Source organism: Myotis daubentonii, chromosome 13 (assembly GCF_963259705.1).
Source record: "Myotis daubentonii chromosome 13, mMyoDau2.1, whole genome shotgun sequence".
Taxonomy (NCBI): domain Eukaryota; kingdom Metazoa; phylum Chordata; class Mammalia; order Chiroptera; family Vespertilionidae; genus Myotis; species Myotis daubentonii.
This window is the reverse complement of record NC_081852.1, coordinates 63742533-63760343: the sequence shown is the minus strand read 5'-3', so window position 1 is coordinate 63760343 and position 17811 is coordinate 63742533. Positions and strand designations below refer to the sequence as shown.

Sequence of the window (17811 nt, the reverse complement as noted above, 5' to 3'; positions counted from 1 at the left end):
GAGTGACCCACGGAGTAGAAAGTGCGTGGAGCAGCTGCCACCCCCTGGCTAGGGAGACATCCCGGGGAAGGCGGGGTCCCCAGGGCCTTGGGTGGAGGGGCCACCGTGGAGCCGGAGGTGGACATGGAACTGACCAGCTGGTTGTGTGCTGCTGCAGCTGCTGGGGAGTCGTCTCCTCACTCTCCCGTCAGGGCCTCCTGTGGGCGGAGCACGCCTGAGCCACAGGGTGTCTAGTCCCTGTGCAGGTCCCGGCCAGTGGCCCAGCCGAGGAGCTGAGCGGGGCCCTCCCCATGGGCGCCGGTGGGCAGTGGCCGGGAGGAGCCTTCGGTGGGAGGGTCTCTGCGTGCCCTTGGCGGGAACATAAAGGGAGTCAGCCTTTTGGGAAGACAGCTTGCCAATATCTATAAGGATTTTTAATACAAATTCCCTTTGCTCCAACATGTTTACGTTTAGAAACTTATCCTATAGAAACGCTAGCCTAAGGAGAAATGTATGTATATGAAATGCATGTTTTATTGGGATAGTTTATATAATTTCAAAAATTGGAATAGCCTACATGTCCATCATTAGGGGGTGGGTCGAATATATTGTATTTTTGTTTAATGAAAGACGTGGCCATTAAAAATAAGAATTTTACCCTTGTTATTGAGTGATAATAGCAGTGCTACATGTGGGCACAGTATTGAACCTAGCATGGTGTTTCATCTGCTACAAACATAAACTCGGAGGTAACAAGTGCAGAATTTCATGTATTGTAGTTTATTTTTTCTCTCAACAGTTATGAACGCAGGGATGAGGAAATATTTCCTACAAGCTAACGATCAGCAGGACCTAGTAGAATGGGTCAATGTGTTGAACAAAGCTATAAAAATTACAGTAAGTATTTGTGTTTTAAAGCTTTAGTGTCTGGGAGTAATCGTACATTGTGAAAACACACCTCCTGGGTAATAACTGACTTGCCAGTAGGTTGTTCCTCACAGCGTACGGAAGGGGTCGGGTTTGGGATGTGAACGCATTTCCTGTCCATGGCGACTGCCCTTCGGCCAGCCCGGGAAGCTGCTTTAGCCGTCCGCGTCCCTGTGGGCTTCAGCGCGGCCGGTGGCGATGTCTCTGGGGAAATGCATGGAGGTTCTGCCTGGAGGGTCTGTGGGGGGGTCTCTCCCAGAGCAAGAGTCTTCCTGCCACCACCCAGGTGGTCGGAGTCGGATTCCGTCCCCCCTGGCGGGCTGCTGTGGGGAGGGTGGTGAAGGGCTTGGGACTGAGCACCGCGTAGGGACGGGTCGGAAGAGCGCTGGCGGCCAGCGGGTGCCCACAGGCCTCGCGAGTCTCTCGGGCTCTGAACTCTGGCCGCACCCGCTTCCCCCCTGCGGGCCAGCACCTGCGACCTCACACCCTGTTCTGTGCGCAGCTTCGCTTCCGAGCGGCTTCTCTCTTTGGTCTTCTGTGGACGTGAGCTTGCTGGGACTATCGCCGGGCCCGGCCCTGCCCTGAGGCTTGCCTAACGCATGTGGTGGCGCGAGACTCAGGAGGGTTCAGTACCTCAGGTGATGGGAGAGGGTGTGCCGGGGGGCACAGCGCAGTACAGAGATCCTGCCACACAGACCCACACCTGCACCCCGTATGCTCATGCTGACCAGTGTCACCCCGATCAATTCTATAAATAAAGTAAAATATGGAAGAGTAGAGTAACTTTCACAGGCTGCTTAGCTGGTGAGTGGAGCTCTGAGCCACACGCTGTGAAGGAGCCTCACGCTGCAGCCCAGCCCTGGCCCTGCTCTGTCCTCAGCCTGGTGATGGTCAGCGAGGAAGCGGGGTCTGATCCCTGGTGATCCTCCTCCCCTCTCTCCTGACCCGCTGGCGGAGAAGCACATAGTAGGCCTGCACGGAAGGAGGGTTTCCTGTGGGGCCTGTGTTTTTCCCCAGACAGCGGGTTCTCCAGAAACACTGCCCTGAAAGCCTGCATACGTTCGATGCATAATCACGTCCCACTCAGGACGGAGCTGACACTGCAGCCGTTCTCAGAGGCAAGGCCCGGGCTTTGGCCTCTCGCCAGGCAGCTGCCGCCACCTGACAGACGCCCACGCGCACGTCTGCTCTGCAGAAGCAGAAGCTGTTTACGTTTGTGCGCTTTCCAGAAAGTGGCTTCCTAACCGGCTCAGCAGCACGTGCTCTTGAAAGGCCTTCGCGGCCGCTTCCCCTCTTCCTGTCAGTCTGCTGGAGTCCCTCAGAGACGGCCCGGTCACCCGGCCGAGCCGACCGCGCTGGCGGTTCGTGTCTCAGGGCCTCTGCTGAGTCACCGCGTGGCCGGTCAGCAAGTTGTCAAGCAGTTGTCATGCCTTTAGCGAGGTGCTCGTCCACATAGGAAATTCCCATATTGACAGTCGTTGCTTATTCTTGTGGGTTTATCACTGATGCAGCTATTGGAATTCCTTAAGACTTGTTAAAGTTCCTAAGAAGTTTTCCCCGGCCAGTGTGACTCAGTGGCTGAGCATCGACTCATGCACCAAGAGGTCGCTAGTTCGATTCCCGTCAGGGCACATGCCTGGGTTGTGGGCTCGATCCCCTGTAGGGGGCGTGTAGGAGGCAGCCAGTCAATGTTAATGTTTCTGTCTCATTGATGTTTCTCCCTTTCACTTCCTCTCTCTCTAAAATCAATAAAAACATATAAAAATAAAGTGAAATTCCTAAAAGTTTTAAGCTATTTGGAACATTTTAACTTTTAATTTAAGTATTTTATTCTCTCCTGCTTTTAGATTGGTCCATTGAGTCAGTCTTTCAACATGTATTGCATGCTCAGTATTTTCCAGTAGTAGCTCTGCCCTAAAGCCAGAGATGATGAATACGCCATCGTCCCTGTGGCAGGGTCCTGGGGGATGGAGGGAGGAAGAGGTGGCAGCCCAGGGCCGCACATGGCGTTACGTGCTCAGGGGAGCAGGTGCCGTGTGGTGGCTGAGTGTGGGCGACAGTCCCGCTGGCTCAGCTGGAACGAGTGTCTCCCTGGGCCTTGGAGCCCTGTCTGGGGCTGCCGGGAACCCACCCTCGGGAGAGGATTGGCTGGACGGTGAGACGAGATACGTGGGCGAGAGTCCTGCCCTCGTGAGCGCTCTGTCAGTGGTGGCTGTTATACAGAAAGGGCCATATGAGCCCTACAGAGTCCACACTATCAACAGTCTTACCGGTGCTGGTTTTATGGAAATAGACTAAGCTGGAAATTCTGTGACAGAAGGGTGCCATCTGTAATGCTGGTTGTAAATCATTCCTTTCCTTCCTATTTTAGGTACCAAAGCAGTCAGACTCACAGCCTCATTCTGAAAACGCGAGCCGCCCGGGGGACTGTGGGAAGAAGCAGGTGTCCTACAGAACTGACATTGTGGGCGGGGTGCCCATCATCACGCCGACGCAGGTAGACGGATGCTCTGCTGTGTGCTGGCTCCTTGCGGAGGTGGATGTCAATGTTGTCAGCAGCACGGCTCCTGAGTTAGTCCAGTGGCCCGTGAACACAGAAAGCTTGCGTTTTTGTCTCTAGTTTCCAAAGTTAGGATAACGCCGACGAGGATGAGGAGATATTGTTACTCACATTCCTGGTGGGAATGTGAAGTAGGATGACCACTTTGAAAAAGAGTTCGGCAGATATTCATAAAAATACACTTGCAGTTAATATATGGCCCAGCATTTACACTGCTAGGCATTTATTCTAGAGAAAAGAGACTTATGTTTACACAGAAACCTGTACGTGCATGTTCCTAACAGCTTTATTCCTAAGAGCCCCAAGTTGGACCTAACGCCGATGCTGTTTAGCAGGCGAGCGGTTAAACCGCGGTCAGACCAGGAGACGGCTCAGCAGGACGCGGGGGGGGGGGGGGGGGGCTGCTGGTCCAAGGAGCAGCCTGGCTGCATCCCTAGAGAATTGTGCTGGGTTAAGAAAGCCACTTTCTCAGGCCCTCCTGATCCACTGGCATCATAGTCTCTAAATGGTAGAACAGGAAGATGGAGAACAAATTCGTGGTTGCCAAGGAGCTGGAGAGGGGGCTCAAGGGAGCTGTGATGGCCGGTGCTGTACGGTGGTGGTGGCTAGATGCATCGGACGCTGCACACACACACAGATGAGTGCGTGTCAGTCCCGTGAATCCCAGTGTCAGGTTTGATCATGCTTTGCAGTTACAGTTTTCCTGTTTGGGGGCACTGGCTTGAAGGGTGCTAGGACCTCCTGTACATTTTAAAATACATATATAGTTTCACTAGAGGCACGATGCACGAAATTGGTGCAAGAGTAGGCCTTCCTGCCACCCGCTGCCGGCACCGGCTTCCCTCTGGCACCCGGGACCCAGGCTTCCCTTGCAGCCCCAGCTTCGTCTGGAAGGTGGTCCGGAAGGACGTCTGGTCCAATTAGCATATTATCCTTTCATTAGTATAGATTATTATAGATTGCTTTTAGAAAGGAAGGGAGAGGGAGAGAGCTGGAAACATCAATGAGACAGAACATTGATCGGCTGCCTCCTGCACACCCACTACTGGGAATCAAGCCTGCAACTGGGCAAGTGCCCTGACCGGGAATCGAACTGGTGACCTCTTGGTGCACGGGTCGATGCTCAGCCGCTGAGCCACACCAGTGGGGGCCCTCCTGTACATTTTTTTATAAATATATTTATTGATTTCAGAGAGGAAGGGAGGGAACCAGAGAGAGAAACATCAATGATGAGAGAACCATCGACCGGCTGCCTCCTGCACGCCCCCCACCGGGGATCGAGCCCACAACCTGGGCCTGTGCCCCGACCGGGAACCGAACCGTGACCTCCTGGCTCCTAGGTCGACGCTCATCCCCGGAGCCACGCCGGCCGGCCCTCCTGTACATTTTTAAAGGACCAGGTGCACCAGTTAATAATGCGGTTTTGTAATCAAAGAAAACATGATGATTTCAAGAGAAACATCAAAAGTGCTTTGTTCAAAGTCATGTCCATCGCTAGCTACGCATTTCCCCATCTTTCAGGTAATTTGTGGATACGTCCCAATAGAACTTTTCTTGTTTTGGGGCAAACCATTTAGAGACCCAATTTTCCACTCCAAAGGTTTTGAAGTGCTGCTCAGAAAGTGCGTGTCCCATCGATCGGAACAAGTGGTCATCTGAAGGAGCAAGGTCTGGTGAATATGGGTGGTGGGTTAATACTTCCCAGGCAGGACCTTTTCACGCGTCTTTAACTGGTTTTGAAGTGTCTGATGGTGCATCATCATGAAGCAGAATTACTTTGCCACGTCTTCTGGCACATTCTGGTCTTTTTACGATCAAAACGTGCTTTAAATTGACCTGGACGTTCTTTGTCTTTCACATGGAAATCATCACTTTTAAAGCGTTTGAACCAGCGTTCACAAGCATCTTGAGATGGAGCATGTTCACCATAAGCTTCCCAAAGTATACGATCACTTTCAGCAGCACTTTTCTGCAAAATAAAGTAATGAATTAAAACTTCCCGCAAATGCTCTTTTTTTGGCATGAAATTCGACATTTTTAAACGTAAAAAGATGACGTTAATACCTTCAGAAAATTTGACATACGAAGTTTTGAAGCTTGCTGTCAATACAACAAAATAGCATACATATCAGATCGCCTATATATCGACATACGTGTAACTCCATCGAGTGGAAAAAATCCGCATTATTAACCGGTGCCCTATACACTTATTCCAAGTAACAAGTGAACCCCACTGCCCCTGCCTCACACGGAAGCACTGGCGGCAGGCCTGCTGCAGACGGAGAGCAGCAGACAGGCGTGGCCGGTCCGTGACGGACAGTTAGGGTCTAGTCAGGACCGTAAATCAGCTCCAACACTTCACTCCAAATCTGTGTCCTCGGGCAGCTGACATGGAGCTGGAGATTCTGCTAGGACGACACCACGGCCTGCAAGTCCGCCTTCCCCTTTTGTAGAGTTGAACGTGTTTCCCATCACAGGTCACCCCCGTCTGTTGTGTGTGAGCTTCGGCCCAGCGCAGGCGGGGCGGCATGTGCCGAGGGTGGTCCCTGGTGCTCCCAGCGCCTGGCGCGGGGCTTCTGGAGTGCCCGCCTGCGTCCTGTGCTGGGAGCTGAGCGCCAGGAAAGGACTTTCTGTTCTGCTTCACTTCAGAAGGAAGAAGCCAGCGACTGTGGCGAGAGCGCTGACAGAAACCACCTGAAAAGGTCACCCAGCCATCTCCCCTACTTCCCCCCGAAACCGCCCTCCGACAGCGCCGTCATCAAAGCCGGGTATTGTGTCAAACAGGGAGCCGTGGTGAGTCGGGGGCGCACGTGCGCAGTGGGATGTGGGTGTGAGCGGCCTCGGCTACACGGCTTTGTTTGCACCAGGACCCGAAGCGAGAGCGCAGCTGAGGAGGGGGGCTGAGGGGGTGAGGGGGGCTGTTCTAGGGCCTCTTCACTCAGGCTCTTACGGTCGTGCTCCGTGAGCAGCTGGGCAATGATGCTTAGTCCACGGACCGGCCGTCGCTTCCAGGCGACCTTTCCAGCAGCTGCCTTTATTCCGGGAAGTGTCCTGTTGACCCCTGGGGAGAGGGTCACGTGGGGTGTGGGTGTGGGGGCCCCTCAGCACCCACTTGATGCTGGGCTGGCCTCAGCCGGACACTCTGTGGCCTTGGCCCTTAGCCTCTCAGCCTCTTGGTTTCCTGGGAAGGAAAACCACATCCTAAGCCCACCTCCAGGGTGTGCAAGGTGTGGGTCAGCCCAGCCGGCTCCCAGCAGAGCCTCGCGGAGAGAGCCACGCACCCCGTGTTTCTCGCCTTCGCAGCACCTTGCTATAGGGGAGCCGTTCTGTCCGTGCGAGCTAAATCTTTAGAATTTCGTAAGAAAAGAACGTTTTCAAACAAAAGAGACGAATTCTCTGAGTGAAGAAACACTGACACTCCCGCAGGCTCCTCGAGGTCTCCTCACTGCAGCGCAGCTCGGTGGGGTGTCCGGTCCCCACAGCTCTCAGCGGGGTGTCCCGTCCCCACAGCTCGGCGGGGTGTCCGGTCCCCACTGTCTGACCGCTCGGTTCAGGGAGCCGAGGTGCGGGCTGGCAGGCCTCACCTGCGCCGTCTGCAGGGAGGTCAGAGCCCTCAGGCTGTGCCCGCTGGTGTGGAGGGCTGTCGGCAGATGCTCCTTTTTTGTTTTACTCTGAAGTCCAGAATGCCAACTCATAGAAATGCCGAAGTGAGTTCCCAAAACTACGTCATTGGCAAAAACATGTACAAAGGTTCCCTTTATTGGTGTTGATTGCTCGTGAGTGTAAATGCCCGTGGACGGAGACGCCTGGTGTGGTTTCATACTGTTTCCTGTTCTCGCTCTTGACCTCCTGGGAGCATTTGTTTTGTGGGGGTGGGGGGGGGGGAGGATGGGGAAGTGCCTTTTTTTTTTAACTTTTAGAGCATTGACATTACGAAGCTGCATTAGACGATCATGTGATAAAGGTGAAGGCCGGCACCGGGCTGGAGCTAGGAGTTCAAGGCCTGCCGGCGACAGCAGTGAAGCTGCGTCTCCCCAGGGAGGGCCCGTGGGGTTCGCCTCAGCAGTCGGGGGCGGAGCGTCCGCGTCCTGGAGGCAGAGTCTCATGTCTGTGCTCCTCTCTAGATGAAGAACTGGAAGAGGCGGTATTTCCAACTGGACGAGAACACGATCGGCTACTTCAAGTCCGAGCTGGTATGTCGCCTTGTCCTGCGCGTGCGTTTACGTGTTGGCAGGTCGTGCCCGGTGGTGGTTCCTACGTGCAGTGTGTGTGCTTCCCAGTCCTGTTCCCTCCGTGTGGGATACTGAGCCTCTGGTGTCGTGCTTCTGGGCGATGGTCTGTTGGGTGGATCTTAATGAAAAGAGACATTTCACCTCCAAGGAGTTGGAGACACCAGACCCCTCCGTCTGCAGGTTTCCCGAAGGGCCTGGAGGCGGGAGGTGGGAGGCGGCGGAAGGGATTGCGTCTCAGCGTCAGCGTCAGCCTCTGGTCCTGCCGTCTGCCCTGCCCTCTCTCCATGTTTGCTTTTGGGAGCAGATCACTTAGTTTCTTCTTACGAGATGGTTTTGTTCTGTCTGAAGGTGGAATCAAAGATCAGAATGCCCTCTTTCCTCAGTTTGAGTGGCATCCTTACTTAAAACACTAGAGCATGGTTCTCCACCTTCCTCATGCCGCGGCCCTTTAATACGGCTCCTCATGCTGTGGTGACCCCCAACCACAAAATTATTTTCGTTGCTACTTCATTACTGTCATGTTGCTACTGTTATGAATCGTCATGTAAATATCTGATGTGCAGGATGTATTTTCATTGTTCGCGACCCACAGGTTGAGAACCGCTGCACTAGAGGCCCCACGCACAGAGTTCGTGCGAGTGGCCCGGCCCTCCCAGCCCTGGCTTCATCCAGATGGTCCTTCTGTTCGGTCTGATTAGCGCACGAGCTCTTTATTATACAGGATTCTTGGCACGTGACCCACGTTCTGCAGTAGCCTGATGGGACACTGAGTGCCGTTCTGTGCTTCACGCCCCTGGCCCCCTCTTCCTGTTTGCTGGGACCTTTGAGGGGAACCACGTCTCTACAGGGTGCAGGGTATACAGAAGCGGTTATAATCTGAAGTTATTTTAAAATGAACTGTTTTGTAAAACCTTAAAGATTGGCGATTTTAAAACTGTTCGGCTGTCGTTTGCGTTTTCCCTCGGTGCTCGTAAAATAGCAGGAGGTCGGGTCATGCTCTCCTAGTCAGCGACCTGCAGTCCTCGTCGTGATGGAGCGTAGAGTGGGGGTGACGCTGTTAGGGCCGCGATGGCCGGTGTCGGTGGCGTCGGTCTGGTGTTGTCACCTTGGGTGGGGCACTTACATATCTAACCCTCAGGTCCCTCAGGTGAGCACTAGCGCCTGTGGGTAGGGTGGTGGGAAATTCCAGGGAGCTGACCTTTACCATCTAGCGCGTGCCCTGGCACCTAGTTCGATGCATTGGCTTGTTAAAATAACGCGTCCATATGAGAGAGTCTGTCCTCACACGCTCACTACCTGGTACCGAGGGGGAGGACGGGCTATTCTGATGCTGCTGATTCCAGAAGCGTCGTTTGGCGCAGGCCTCCAGGTCAGACGGCCCTGAGGAGGCTTTTAGGAGGAGACGTCAGGTGTCTGTCTGTCTGTCTGCTCTTTCCCGCCAGGAGAAGGAGCCTCTGCGCGTGATCCCCCTGAAGGAGGTGCACAAAGTCCAGGAGTGCAAGCAGAGGTGAGCGCGGTGCCGGCTGTCGCTGCGCACAGCAGGGCTGCAGGCGGAGGGCTGTGCTTGCAAGATGGCGTTTTTCTGTATTTGTGTCATTTTCAGCTTATAGTTGGGATATGCTAGACCTTTCAAAACCCTCGGATTAAAGTATTGAGGGTTTTTTGGTTTGAAAACTAAAAATTAGGAAACAATCCTTAAGCTTATTAATGAAAAGGAAAAACTTTAATGTGAACAACTTCTATCATATTCGGCACATTGGTGATTAGCATGTTAGTATTTCAAGGTTGATGCAGAACAGCTGTGTGAGGCAATGTAATTGTGCAGTGCAAACTGATTTCTTCATGTTACAAACTTTGAATTTTAAAGTAGTGTTCTGTACCTTATCTAAAATACACAGATAATTCCCTGGCTGGTTGACTTAGTGGATGGAGTTTCAGCCTGTGAACTGAAGGGTTCCGGGTTTGATTCTGATCAGGATGTGGGCTCCATCCCCAGTGGGGGGTGTGCAGGAGGCAGCCAGTCGATGATTCTCTCTCATCATTGATGTTTCTATCTTTCTCTCCCTTTCTCTCCCTCTCTGAAATCAATAAAAATAAATACAAAATAAAATATACATATAACTATATAAACTTTATTTTTTTCAAGAAGTTGAAAAAATGGATAGCTTGGTTTTGTTAAATCAGTATTTTACCTCATACTTTTCTTATTGACACACTAGAGGCCCGGTGCATGGAATTTGGCCTGCACCTTCTTGCAATCAGGGACTCCTCAGGGTATGTCCGCCTGCTCTCTGTGGGATTGGACCTGAACTGGCAGTCGGACATCCATCTTGCAATCTGGGACCTCTGGCTCCTAATAGCTCGCCTGCCTGCCTGCCTGATCGCCCCCAACTACTCACCTGCCTGCCATATTGCCCCTAACTGCTCGCCTGCCTGCCTGATCACCCAAAACCACTTGCCTGCCTGCCTGATCTCCCCTAATCCTTCTGCCTGCCTGCCTCATCTCCCTGAATCCCTCTGCCTGCCTGATCGCCCCTAACTGCCTGCCCCTGCCGTCACAGCTTCGTCTGGAATGATGTCCAGAAGGTCATTCAGCTGCCCGGTCTAATTAGCATATTACTCTCTTATTATTATAGGTAGATATTTGGTATTGGGTAAATAAATGAAAAAAACCTATCAAACAACTGCTGTTTAAAACTTGGAAATTTTTTGTGTTAACAGTGACATAATGATGAGGGACAACCTCTTTGAAATTGTAACGTCATCTCGGACTTTCTATGTGCAGGTAAGATACTTATTTGAAGGTTATAGATCCTCTTCGTGGGAATCAATAATTTTAGAGGGACTTGCAGGTTATGAGAATAAGCAAAGCATAATGACAACTGCAGTTATTTCTTTAATCATTATTGTTGAAAGTGTGACATACGTCCCCTTTGGTCCCCCATCAGCCTGACAACCACAGTTCACCAGGTGTTACATGTGAAGTCATTGGTAGGTCATATGTTCAGCAAACGAGGGGGCTCCTTGCTGTGAGTTAGTTGAATAGAATTAAGTGGTATTTGGAGGAAGGGAAATCTACTTTACTTAGAACCTACGTGTGTACTTTGACCTTGGATTGTTTTGCAATATTTTGGAATTTCGGTTCCATCATGTCTGGTAATTGTATCACGTTGGTACATGATAAAAGCAGGCAGTGGAGCTTAGCTTTCACTGACGGCGTCTGCATTTAAGTTTGAAACATACTTTTTACTCATTGTATTAATCAGATTGGAGTTTTTAAGAAACAAAATTTGTTTTTGTTTTATAAAACTTACATAGGCTTATTGCAGAAAACTTAGAAATTATAGAAAAACAGGAAGGAAAGGGTGATTTATAAAACACAGAATCCCACAACCAGGCAAGCATTCTTTTTCTCCCCACTGCCTTTCTTAAGGCACATATTTGTATAACAAGAGGAGTATCGTGCGTCCTGGCCGGATGGCTCAGTTAGAGCATCGTCCATACCCCAAAAGGGCTGTGGGTTCGATCCCTGCTCGGGGCGGGTATGGGAGGCAACTGATGGAGGCTTATCACATGGATGTTTCTCTAAAAATCAGTACACATGTCCTCGGGAGGATTAAACAAATACATTTCTTCAGGATGAGTTTCTAGCTCTAGAGTAACTCTTCAGTGCACGAACCTCTTTAAACCTCTTTATTTTGGCAGATTGATTTCTCGACATGTCCTCCTATTTGCAGTGAATGAAGGTGTACGATTTACTTTTGCCTATTTTGAAGTTTTTCTTTTAAAAAATATTTAATAGCCTTGGTTCAAAAATACTATCTTGATTCTTTAAAACTGTTGACCTTGTAGATTGCAGACTCTAGAAGTGGAGGACGGTATGTCCGTGCCCCTCCTGGGGCCAGTGTAGTTGGGTGAGTCACAGGAGGTCTGCCATCCACGCTGGAAGCCACGGTCCCATCCAGGACGGTGCCCGGGGCTGTGGCGGCCAGCACTGCTCTTCGGGTCGCGGCCCTGCCCGGAGTCACCCCCAGAACACCGCTCCCCCCGCAGCGCCTGGTGTAAAAGTGATTTCGAAGGCGTTTGGAGTCGTTGCCTTGGAACGATTTGCTGTTGCAGCTGTTTACTCCCGAGCGCATAGGTCGGGTCTCAGATGCAGGAGCCGGTGTGGGAAGTGGACTGAACGCGCCCTTTCTCCCTCAGGCCGACAGTCCCGAGGAGATGCACAGCTGGATCAAAGCCGTGTCCGGGGCCATCGTGGCGCAGCGCGGGCCTGGCCGGTCGGCGTCTTCTGTACGTGTCCTGTGCGCCGTGCTGCCCCTCGGCTCCCCATCCTGTCAGGCTTCCTCTCCCCGAGCCCTCTGGTTTCTTTCCGTACGAGATGTATCTGCATGGGACGTCACACCAGCGGGACCTGCGGAGAAGTCGTGCGTTTCTAAAGTCCTGCTTCCCGTAGTGTACGGACACGGAGCTCCCTGCGCTATCCGGTCTCACAGGCGCGGCAGGGACGAGAGGAGCACTCCCTGCCTGTGTGAGGTCCTCGCTGGTCGGTCTGGGTTTGGTCCAACCGGCCAGGTCTTAGTGCAGGTGGGGCCTGGCCACGGAAGGCCCTTCAGCCACTGCGCTCAGCTTCCTGAGAGGTCGGTTAGGGTCTGTGGGCTCAGCCTCATGTGGGCGGCAGCCTCAGGCGCTGATGGCTCGCAGGCAGGGTTTCAGCTCACGGGCCTTCAGGGTTCCTGCCCGCGAATGTGAAAGGCTGCTTTTGTTTACAATCTTAATGACCTTTTGGTGGTACCACGGGAAAGTTAAAACAGCTGAACATGCTGAGAAATAGTAAGAAAAATGTTGTTGAATTTAATTCACCGGTTCAGGCACAGCACAGGAATAAGATTTACCTTTAGAGCACCCAGCTCGCTGGTGTCTGATGTGAAAATACCAGTTGTGCTGAGGAGTGCAGACGTAGCGAGCTGTCACTCAGGTCTGCAGAATGTAGGCCGATAAGTAACATGATCGCCTGTTATCTAGACCCAGCGTGAGGCTAGGTTTTTGGCACTTTCAGCATTTCCCTGGTGGTAACGCCCTTTAAAAAAAAAAAAAAATATATATATATATATATATATATATATATATATATATATATATATATATATATTATTGATTTCAGGGAGGAAGGGAGAGGGGGAGAGAGATAGAAACATCACTGATGAGAGAGAATCATGGATCTGCTGCCTCCTGCAAATCCCCCACTGGGGATCGAGCCCGCAACCTGGGCATATGCCCTGACCGGGAATCGAACCTGGTCAGTAGCTCAGCCACTGAGCCACGCCGGCCAGGCGGTAACGTTGCCTTTTACCGGTTTCCTGCTTTTAGTAACCACAGACCAGTCCATACAGATCCACCTTTCTCGCTTCTTAGTCACGCCTTCTCCCCGTCCTTTCCGGACGATCAGAGTCCCGTTCCCGATGTTGCTTGGTCACCGCCTGTCCCTGTGACCTCCCAGGGTCACGGAGCTCTGCGAGCGTGCTGCCTGTGGGCGAGGAGAGCGGGAGGGTGTGTCTGTGCTGGTGGCGGGCCGCGGACTGTCCGCTGACTCAGCTCCTCTCTGGGTAGGTCGACTCTAACCCTAGCTTTGCACTGTGTTCCAGATGCGGCAGGCCAGGCGGCTGTCGAACCCTTGTATTCAGAGGTACACACCCAGGACGGGGGGATGCGGCACGTATGTGGGCGCGCACGCACGTGCCTTCTCACTCCCTACTCACCCGTCCGTCCTAGAAAGTCGAGCTAACAAACTGCCTCCCGCAGTTGCCGTAACCTGTCGACACTAACAGCCCTCAGGTCGGAGTCGCAGGAAAAGTAACAGCGAGAAACGACTGACTGACTGGAGGCCGTAGCGGCTGTTGCCTAAAACCCACTGGCTGACGTGCCAGTTTCAGTTTCCATGTTTTCTGTTTTGACCTTTTTATATGACACCACTCGACACGCATCCTCGTTCTCACTTGTGCTGTCGTGCATGCCCGGGTGTTGGACGGACTCTGCTGTAGTTTGCATGGCACTGAGTCTCAGGCGACTTTCCGCCTCCCGTGGGCATCGGTCACGTAGGGAATTGGCCGCCCTGTGTTCCCGGAGCCACTGGTGTCACGGTGCGCGCAGCGCTAGGAGCTGCGGGCGAGGCACCTGCAGGTCTGAGACCGTTAGACGCGAATTGAAATCAGCCGTCACCCCTGAGCCACTTCACAGCTGTCCCAGCGGCTCAGTCTGTACCCATGTTCCCTGACAGTCTGAAGCCAGATGAATGCATGACATTCAAAACCAAACATGCAGTTACAGAGAAAGCAACGAGCCTGCTCGTGTGGCAGTGGCATTCAGGCGCGCTGGGCACGTAGAAGCGTGTGGCCCACCTCCTGGTGCTGACTGACCGCAAACGAAACGAAGCAGCAAAGCCGGCTGCCGTGAGCGCAGCTGAGCGGGTGCCTGGACCCGTGCCCCTCGCAGGCTCTCTGCGTCTTCGGGGTCGTCTCCCAGCACCGCGCGGGACAGGCTGGCTCCTTAGTGAGGGCGGCCGCCACTGCTTCACACCTGCTCCTGCACACGCCTGGCTGTGGAGAACGTGCACACGCTTGCTGCATGGCTCACGCTTCTGTGTGTGTGTGTGTGTGTGTGTGTGTGTGTGTGTGTTTTGCTTGTTTCTCAGAGGATAAAGCTTCACATGAGCTACTGACCGTGTCGTGTGTGACTGACCGTGTCTGACTGACCGTGTCTGACCCCCACTCCCTTCCAGGAGCAGCCCGGCGGCCCCGAGCCCCAGCCCGCGCCCCGCACCTCCGCCGCGCATCCCACCGCCGCTCGCAGCAGCTCTTTGGTCTCAAGCTTTACCCTGGAGAAGCGAGGATTTTGTGAATCTCTTACCAAGGTCAAGCCAGGGAGCCTCAAGGTCCAGACTGTCCCTCCAAGAGCACCAGCTTCCCAAGTGAGCGGACGCGCCCCGCCCACCCCTCCCGGCAGGAACGGCCCTCTGGAGGGGCAGCGCGGTCCCGTGGACTTGGACTTGGACGACGCGAGCCTGCCCGTCAGTGACGTGTAAGCTGGATGCTCGGTGGCCGCCATGCCAGCCCCTCCCTCTCCTGAGGCTTCAGCCAAAGATGACAGGGTGACAGGTCTCCACGGCCTGTCCCACGGCCTCGGATGTGCTCCTCCTCAGCTGGTAAACCAGGGGCCTGGGCGTGGCCGGCGCAGTGGCGCCTTTTTAAAGGATGGACAGAAGCGGAGCCTTGTCTCGGCGCGCCCACGTGTCGTGCGGTCTCAGTGGGTGAGGAAAACGTGTGTGTCATGTTCCGCCTAATGAATTTGATCGTTATGTGTTTATCCATTTAAAACATTAAAAATGCTTATCAGTTATCTTGGTTGTTTAAAAAAATTGCTACTATGACTTCCTCTTAGACGATGAATATTGACACATTGTTACTGGTTAATATTATTGCATGGAAATTGCCAGACAGATACCTGAGCCCCGATGTCTGGTGCTGTGATCTGTCCCAGGACGGGGGCGGTCTGACAGGACAGGCTTGGTGCCCTGGGTCTCACGGTGAGTGTGATTCTCAGAGGGTGTTCCTGGGCTGTGGGCTGTACTGGGTGGAGAAAGGGGCAAAGTAGATTTTAAAACCTGTCTATTGGACATTTGTTAGGAAAAGGTTAAATAAGGCGGCAGTCGTCATTGCTGTTATCAGTGGAAATTATTTGGTGTGAAGTTTCTGGAGACCCGGTTTTCCCATGAAAGTCTGTACAAAGTTCTTACTTGTGTGTGGGGTCCGTCAGAGACCCAGGTTCATATGCAGAGACACCTCCCTCGCTCTGTGATTGCCTGTCACTCAGCCTCGATTCAAGTGCCTGCGCACCATCCCGTCACTGCTCAGTCCTGCCTGATGGGTTTTACACGTCGTGTTGAGTAAGGTGTCATTTTGTGTTAGAGATACCAGATGCTGATGTGTAACTGCCTGTGCAATATTTATGCTTCAAAACACAAATGAGAGTCCACGTTGTCTTGGGGAGTCATAAATGTAAACATGAATATCAGCACCTCTAAAAGCCCTTCGTCCGAGGTGCTGATAACAGACCAGTCGGAGCAAGTGCCGTTCTGCAGTTCAGTCTTAAACATTTGCTTTCAGAAAAGACTCTTGAATTCACATGCTGCTATTTTGTGATGTTTCACCATTTCACAGTACTGTTTTGTTTTGAATTCATACCTGTCCGCATTTTCTAAGATGAGTTCTTGTCTGAGAAAGAGAGGTCACTGTCCCCGACACTACTGCTCCGCATCGCCTTAGCGCCGGCGCGTGAGGAAGGCACCACCAGCTTCTTACTCATAAGCTAACGTCTTCAGTGTTTGTTTAAGTTTTTCCTTCTCCGCAGCTTTATCTGGAAGTGATGGGAGGAGAGGTGGGGAGTCTCTCTCACTTCTTATTCATTGTGCCGGCTCCTCCGAGGTCCCAAGCAGCCCGGGGGCTCGCGGGGATGGCGGGGCTGGGAGCCTCGGACGGGTCTTGGTACCGCTTCTGCATCGCATGTTTATTTCACATATTTTGGTAATTTGATGTTTTCCATAGTGACAAAATACTCTCTATTTTGGGACTTTTAATGGAACTACCCTTTGACTCAATAGCATAGGAAAACATTCTTGTGATTTTGGGGTCTTCTGATATTTATCTCAATACTTTTATAATAATATGAAAATTATTTAATTATTTTAAAACATGCTTTCTTTGTAAACAGTCACATCTGAACAGTCAGAAATTCCTTTGAACACCTTACTGTTTGCATTTTTCTGTACATGTAACATGCCTTCTTTCAGAATGGGGACACGCGTGTGCCTCCCAGCGTTTACCTGTACACGCGTCTTTATAATCCCGTGGTGGGACACTGTAACAACGAGAATAAACCGCTCAGAACTAATCCCAACTCGCTTCTCACGTGGTCTGGTTGTGTTCTGTCAGCAGTGAACAGAGCTGCACGAGTGGGTGTGGGGAACTGACGAATGTATGGACTTCAGGGCAGGCTGCTTGGCGACCCTCCAAAGACATTGCACATGAAAAACACATCTGTGTGGGGAAAAGCCCACTTGTTTTGTTAAGTAAAACGTGTTCTCCTAAGAAAGTTACACGTCGGCGTCAGAGCTGGGGTGGACAGCCGGGGGCTTGCTGTGCAGGCTGGGCGGGGAGGCTGGACGTGACGGGAGGGCTGATGCGGCGGGCTCGGGTGCCCAGGGGCTGTGGACGGCTCGTCGGGGCCCCGCCGGCGCCAGGCGGGACGGACACCCGGTCAGCGACGGACAGGGTTTGCTGTGTGGCCGGCATCTCCCACCGGCACCTGTGGGCGTCTCCATGGCCTGGTGCAGCCTCCGCTCCCTGCCTAGGAAGTGTGTAGGATTTTTAAAAAATGAGAACGTTCTGGACTTTGCTGCTTTTACTGAAGCAGAGTCCCTCCCTCAGCCTCTCTCACTGCAGCTGCTGTTGGGAATTTTCCCAGGGGCCTTGGTCAGAGCCTGGCCGGCCGCCAGGCAGGAAGTGCCTGTACAGAGGGCGGGGCTGCCTGCCGGTCCCAGGGTGGCCGGGAGTCTTCCTGGTCTTGGGCAACTTTGCCAGCCCACACAGGCCCCGTGAAAAGCCCACCAGAGGGTCTGTGTTCTGGTTACAGCCTGTGCCACGCAGACCCAAAGGCATTTGTGTTGTTTTCAAATGATTTTTGAAAACTGCATTTCTTCCAAGCTTCACACAGGACATGGATTGACAATATGGCTGAGTTGGGGTTAGCATTGAACTTTCATTGATAAAATCATAGTATTCCATTATTATGACACTAGAGGCCTGGTGTACGAATGTGCACTCGGGTGGGGGGGGGTATTGGGGGGTGTCCCTCAGCCCGGCCTACGCCCTCTCGCAGTCCAGGAGCCCTCGGGGGATGTCTGACAGTGGGCTTAGGCCCACGGGGAGCGGGCCTAAGCCAGCAGTTGGACATCCTTAGTGCTGCTGCGGAGGTGGGAGAGGCTCCCGCCACTGCTGCTCCGTTCGCTAGCCTTGAGCCTGGCTTCTGGCTGAGCGGCGCTCCCACAGAGCACACTGA

General features: G+C 52.8%; 2 protein-coding genes across 6 annotated transcripts in view; both read left to right on the top strand.

Annotated features, from left to right (window-relative positions):
• PLEKHA1 (pleckstrin homology domain containing A1) overlaps positions 1-16650 on the top strand; it is a 36308-nt gene extending 19658 nt beyond the window's left edge. For 2 of the 5 annotated variants that reach the window (XM_059661827.1, XM_059661831.1), the window contains 8 exons: positions 779-876; positions 3278-3403; positions 6116-6259; positions 7591-7659; positions 9141-9205; positions 10420-10483; positions 11902-11991; positions 14477-16650. In XM_059661827.1, the coding sequence (XP_059517810.1) occupies positions 779-876; positions 3278-3403; positions 6116-6259; positions 7591-7659; positions 9141-9205; positions 10420-10483; positions 11902-11991; positions 14477-14779 (959 nt within the window). In that variant the 3' untranslated portion in view covers positions 14780-16650. Of the gene's footprint in view, positions 1-778; positions 877-3277; positions 3404-6115; positions 6260-7590; positions 7660-9140; positions 9206-10419; positions 10484-11550; positions 11645-11901; positions 11992-13343; positions 13415-14476 lie in introns of those variants that run through there. The other 3 variants (XM_059661829.1, XM_059661828.1, XM_059661830.1) reach the window with 3 other exon arrangements.
• A 282-nt stretch (positions 16651-16932) lies between these two features.
• Positions 16933-17811, top strand: part of DMBT1 (deleted in malignant brain tumors 1) — a 256667-nt gene continuing 255788 nt past the window's right edge. Inside the window, exons 1-2 of the mRNA XM_059661998.1 lie at positions 16933-16993; positions 17386-17402. Of these exons, the coding sequence (XP_059517981.1) occupies positions 16933-16993; positions 17386-17402 (78 nt within the window). The remainder of the gene's footprint in view (positions 16994-17385; positions 17403-17811) is intronic.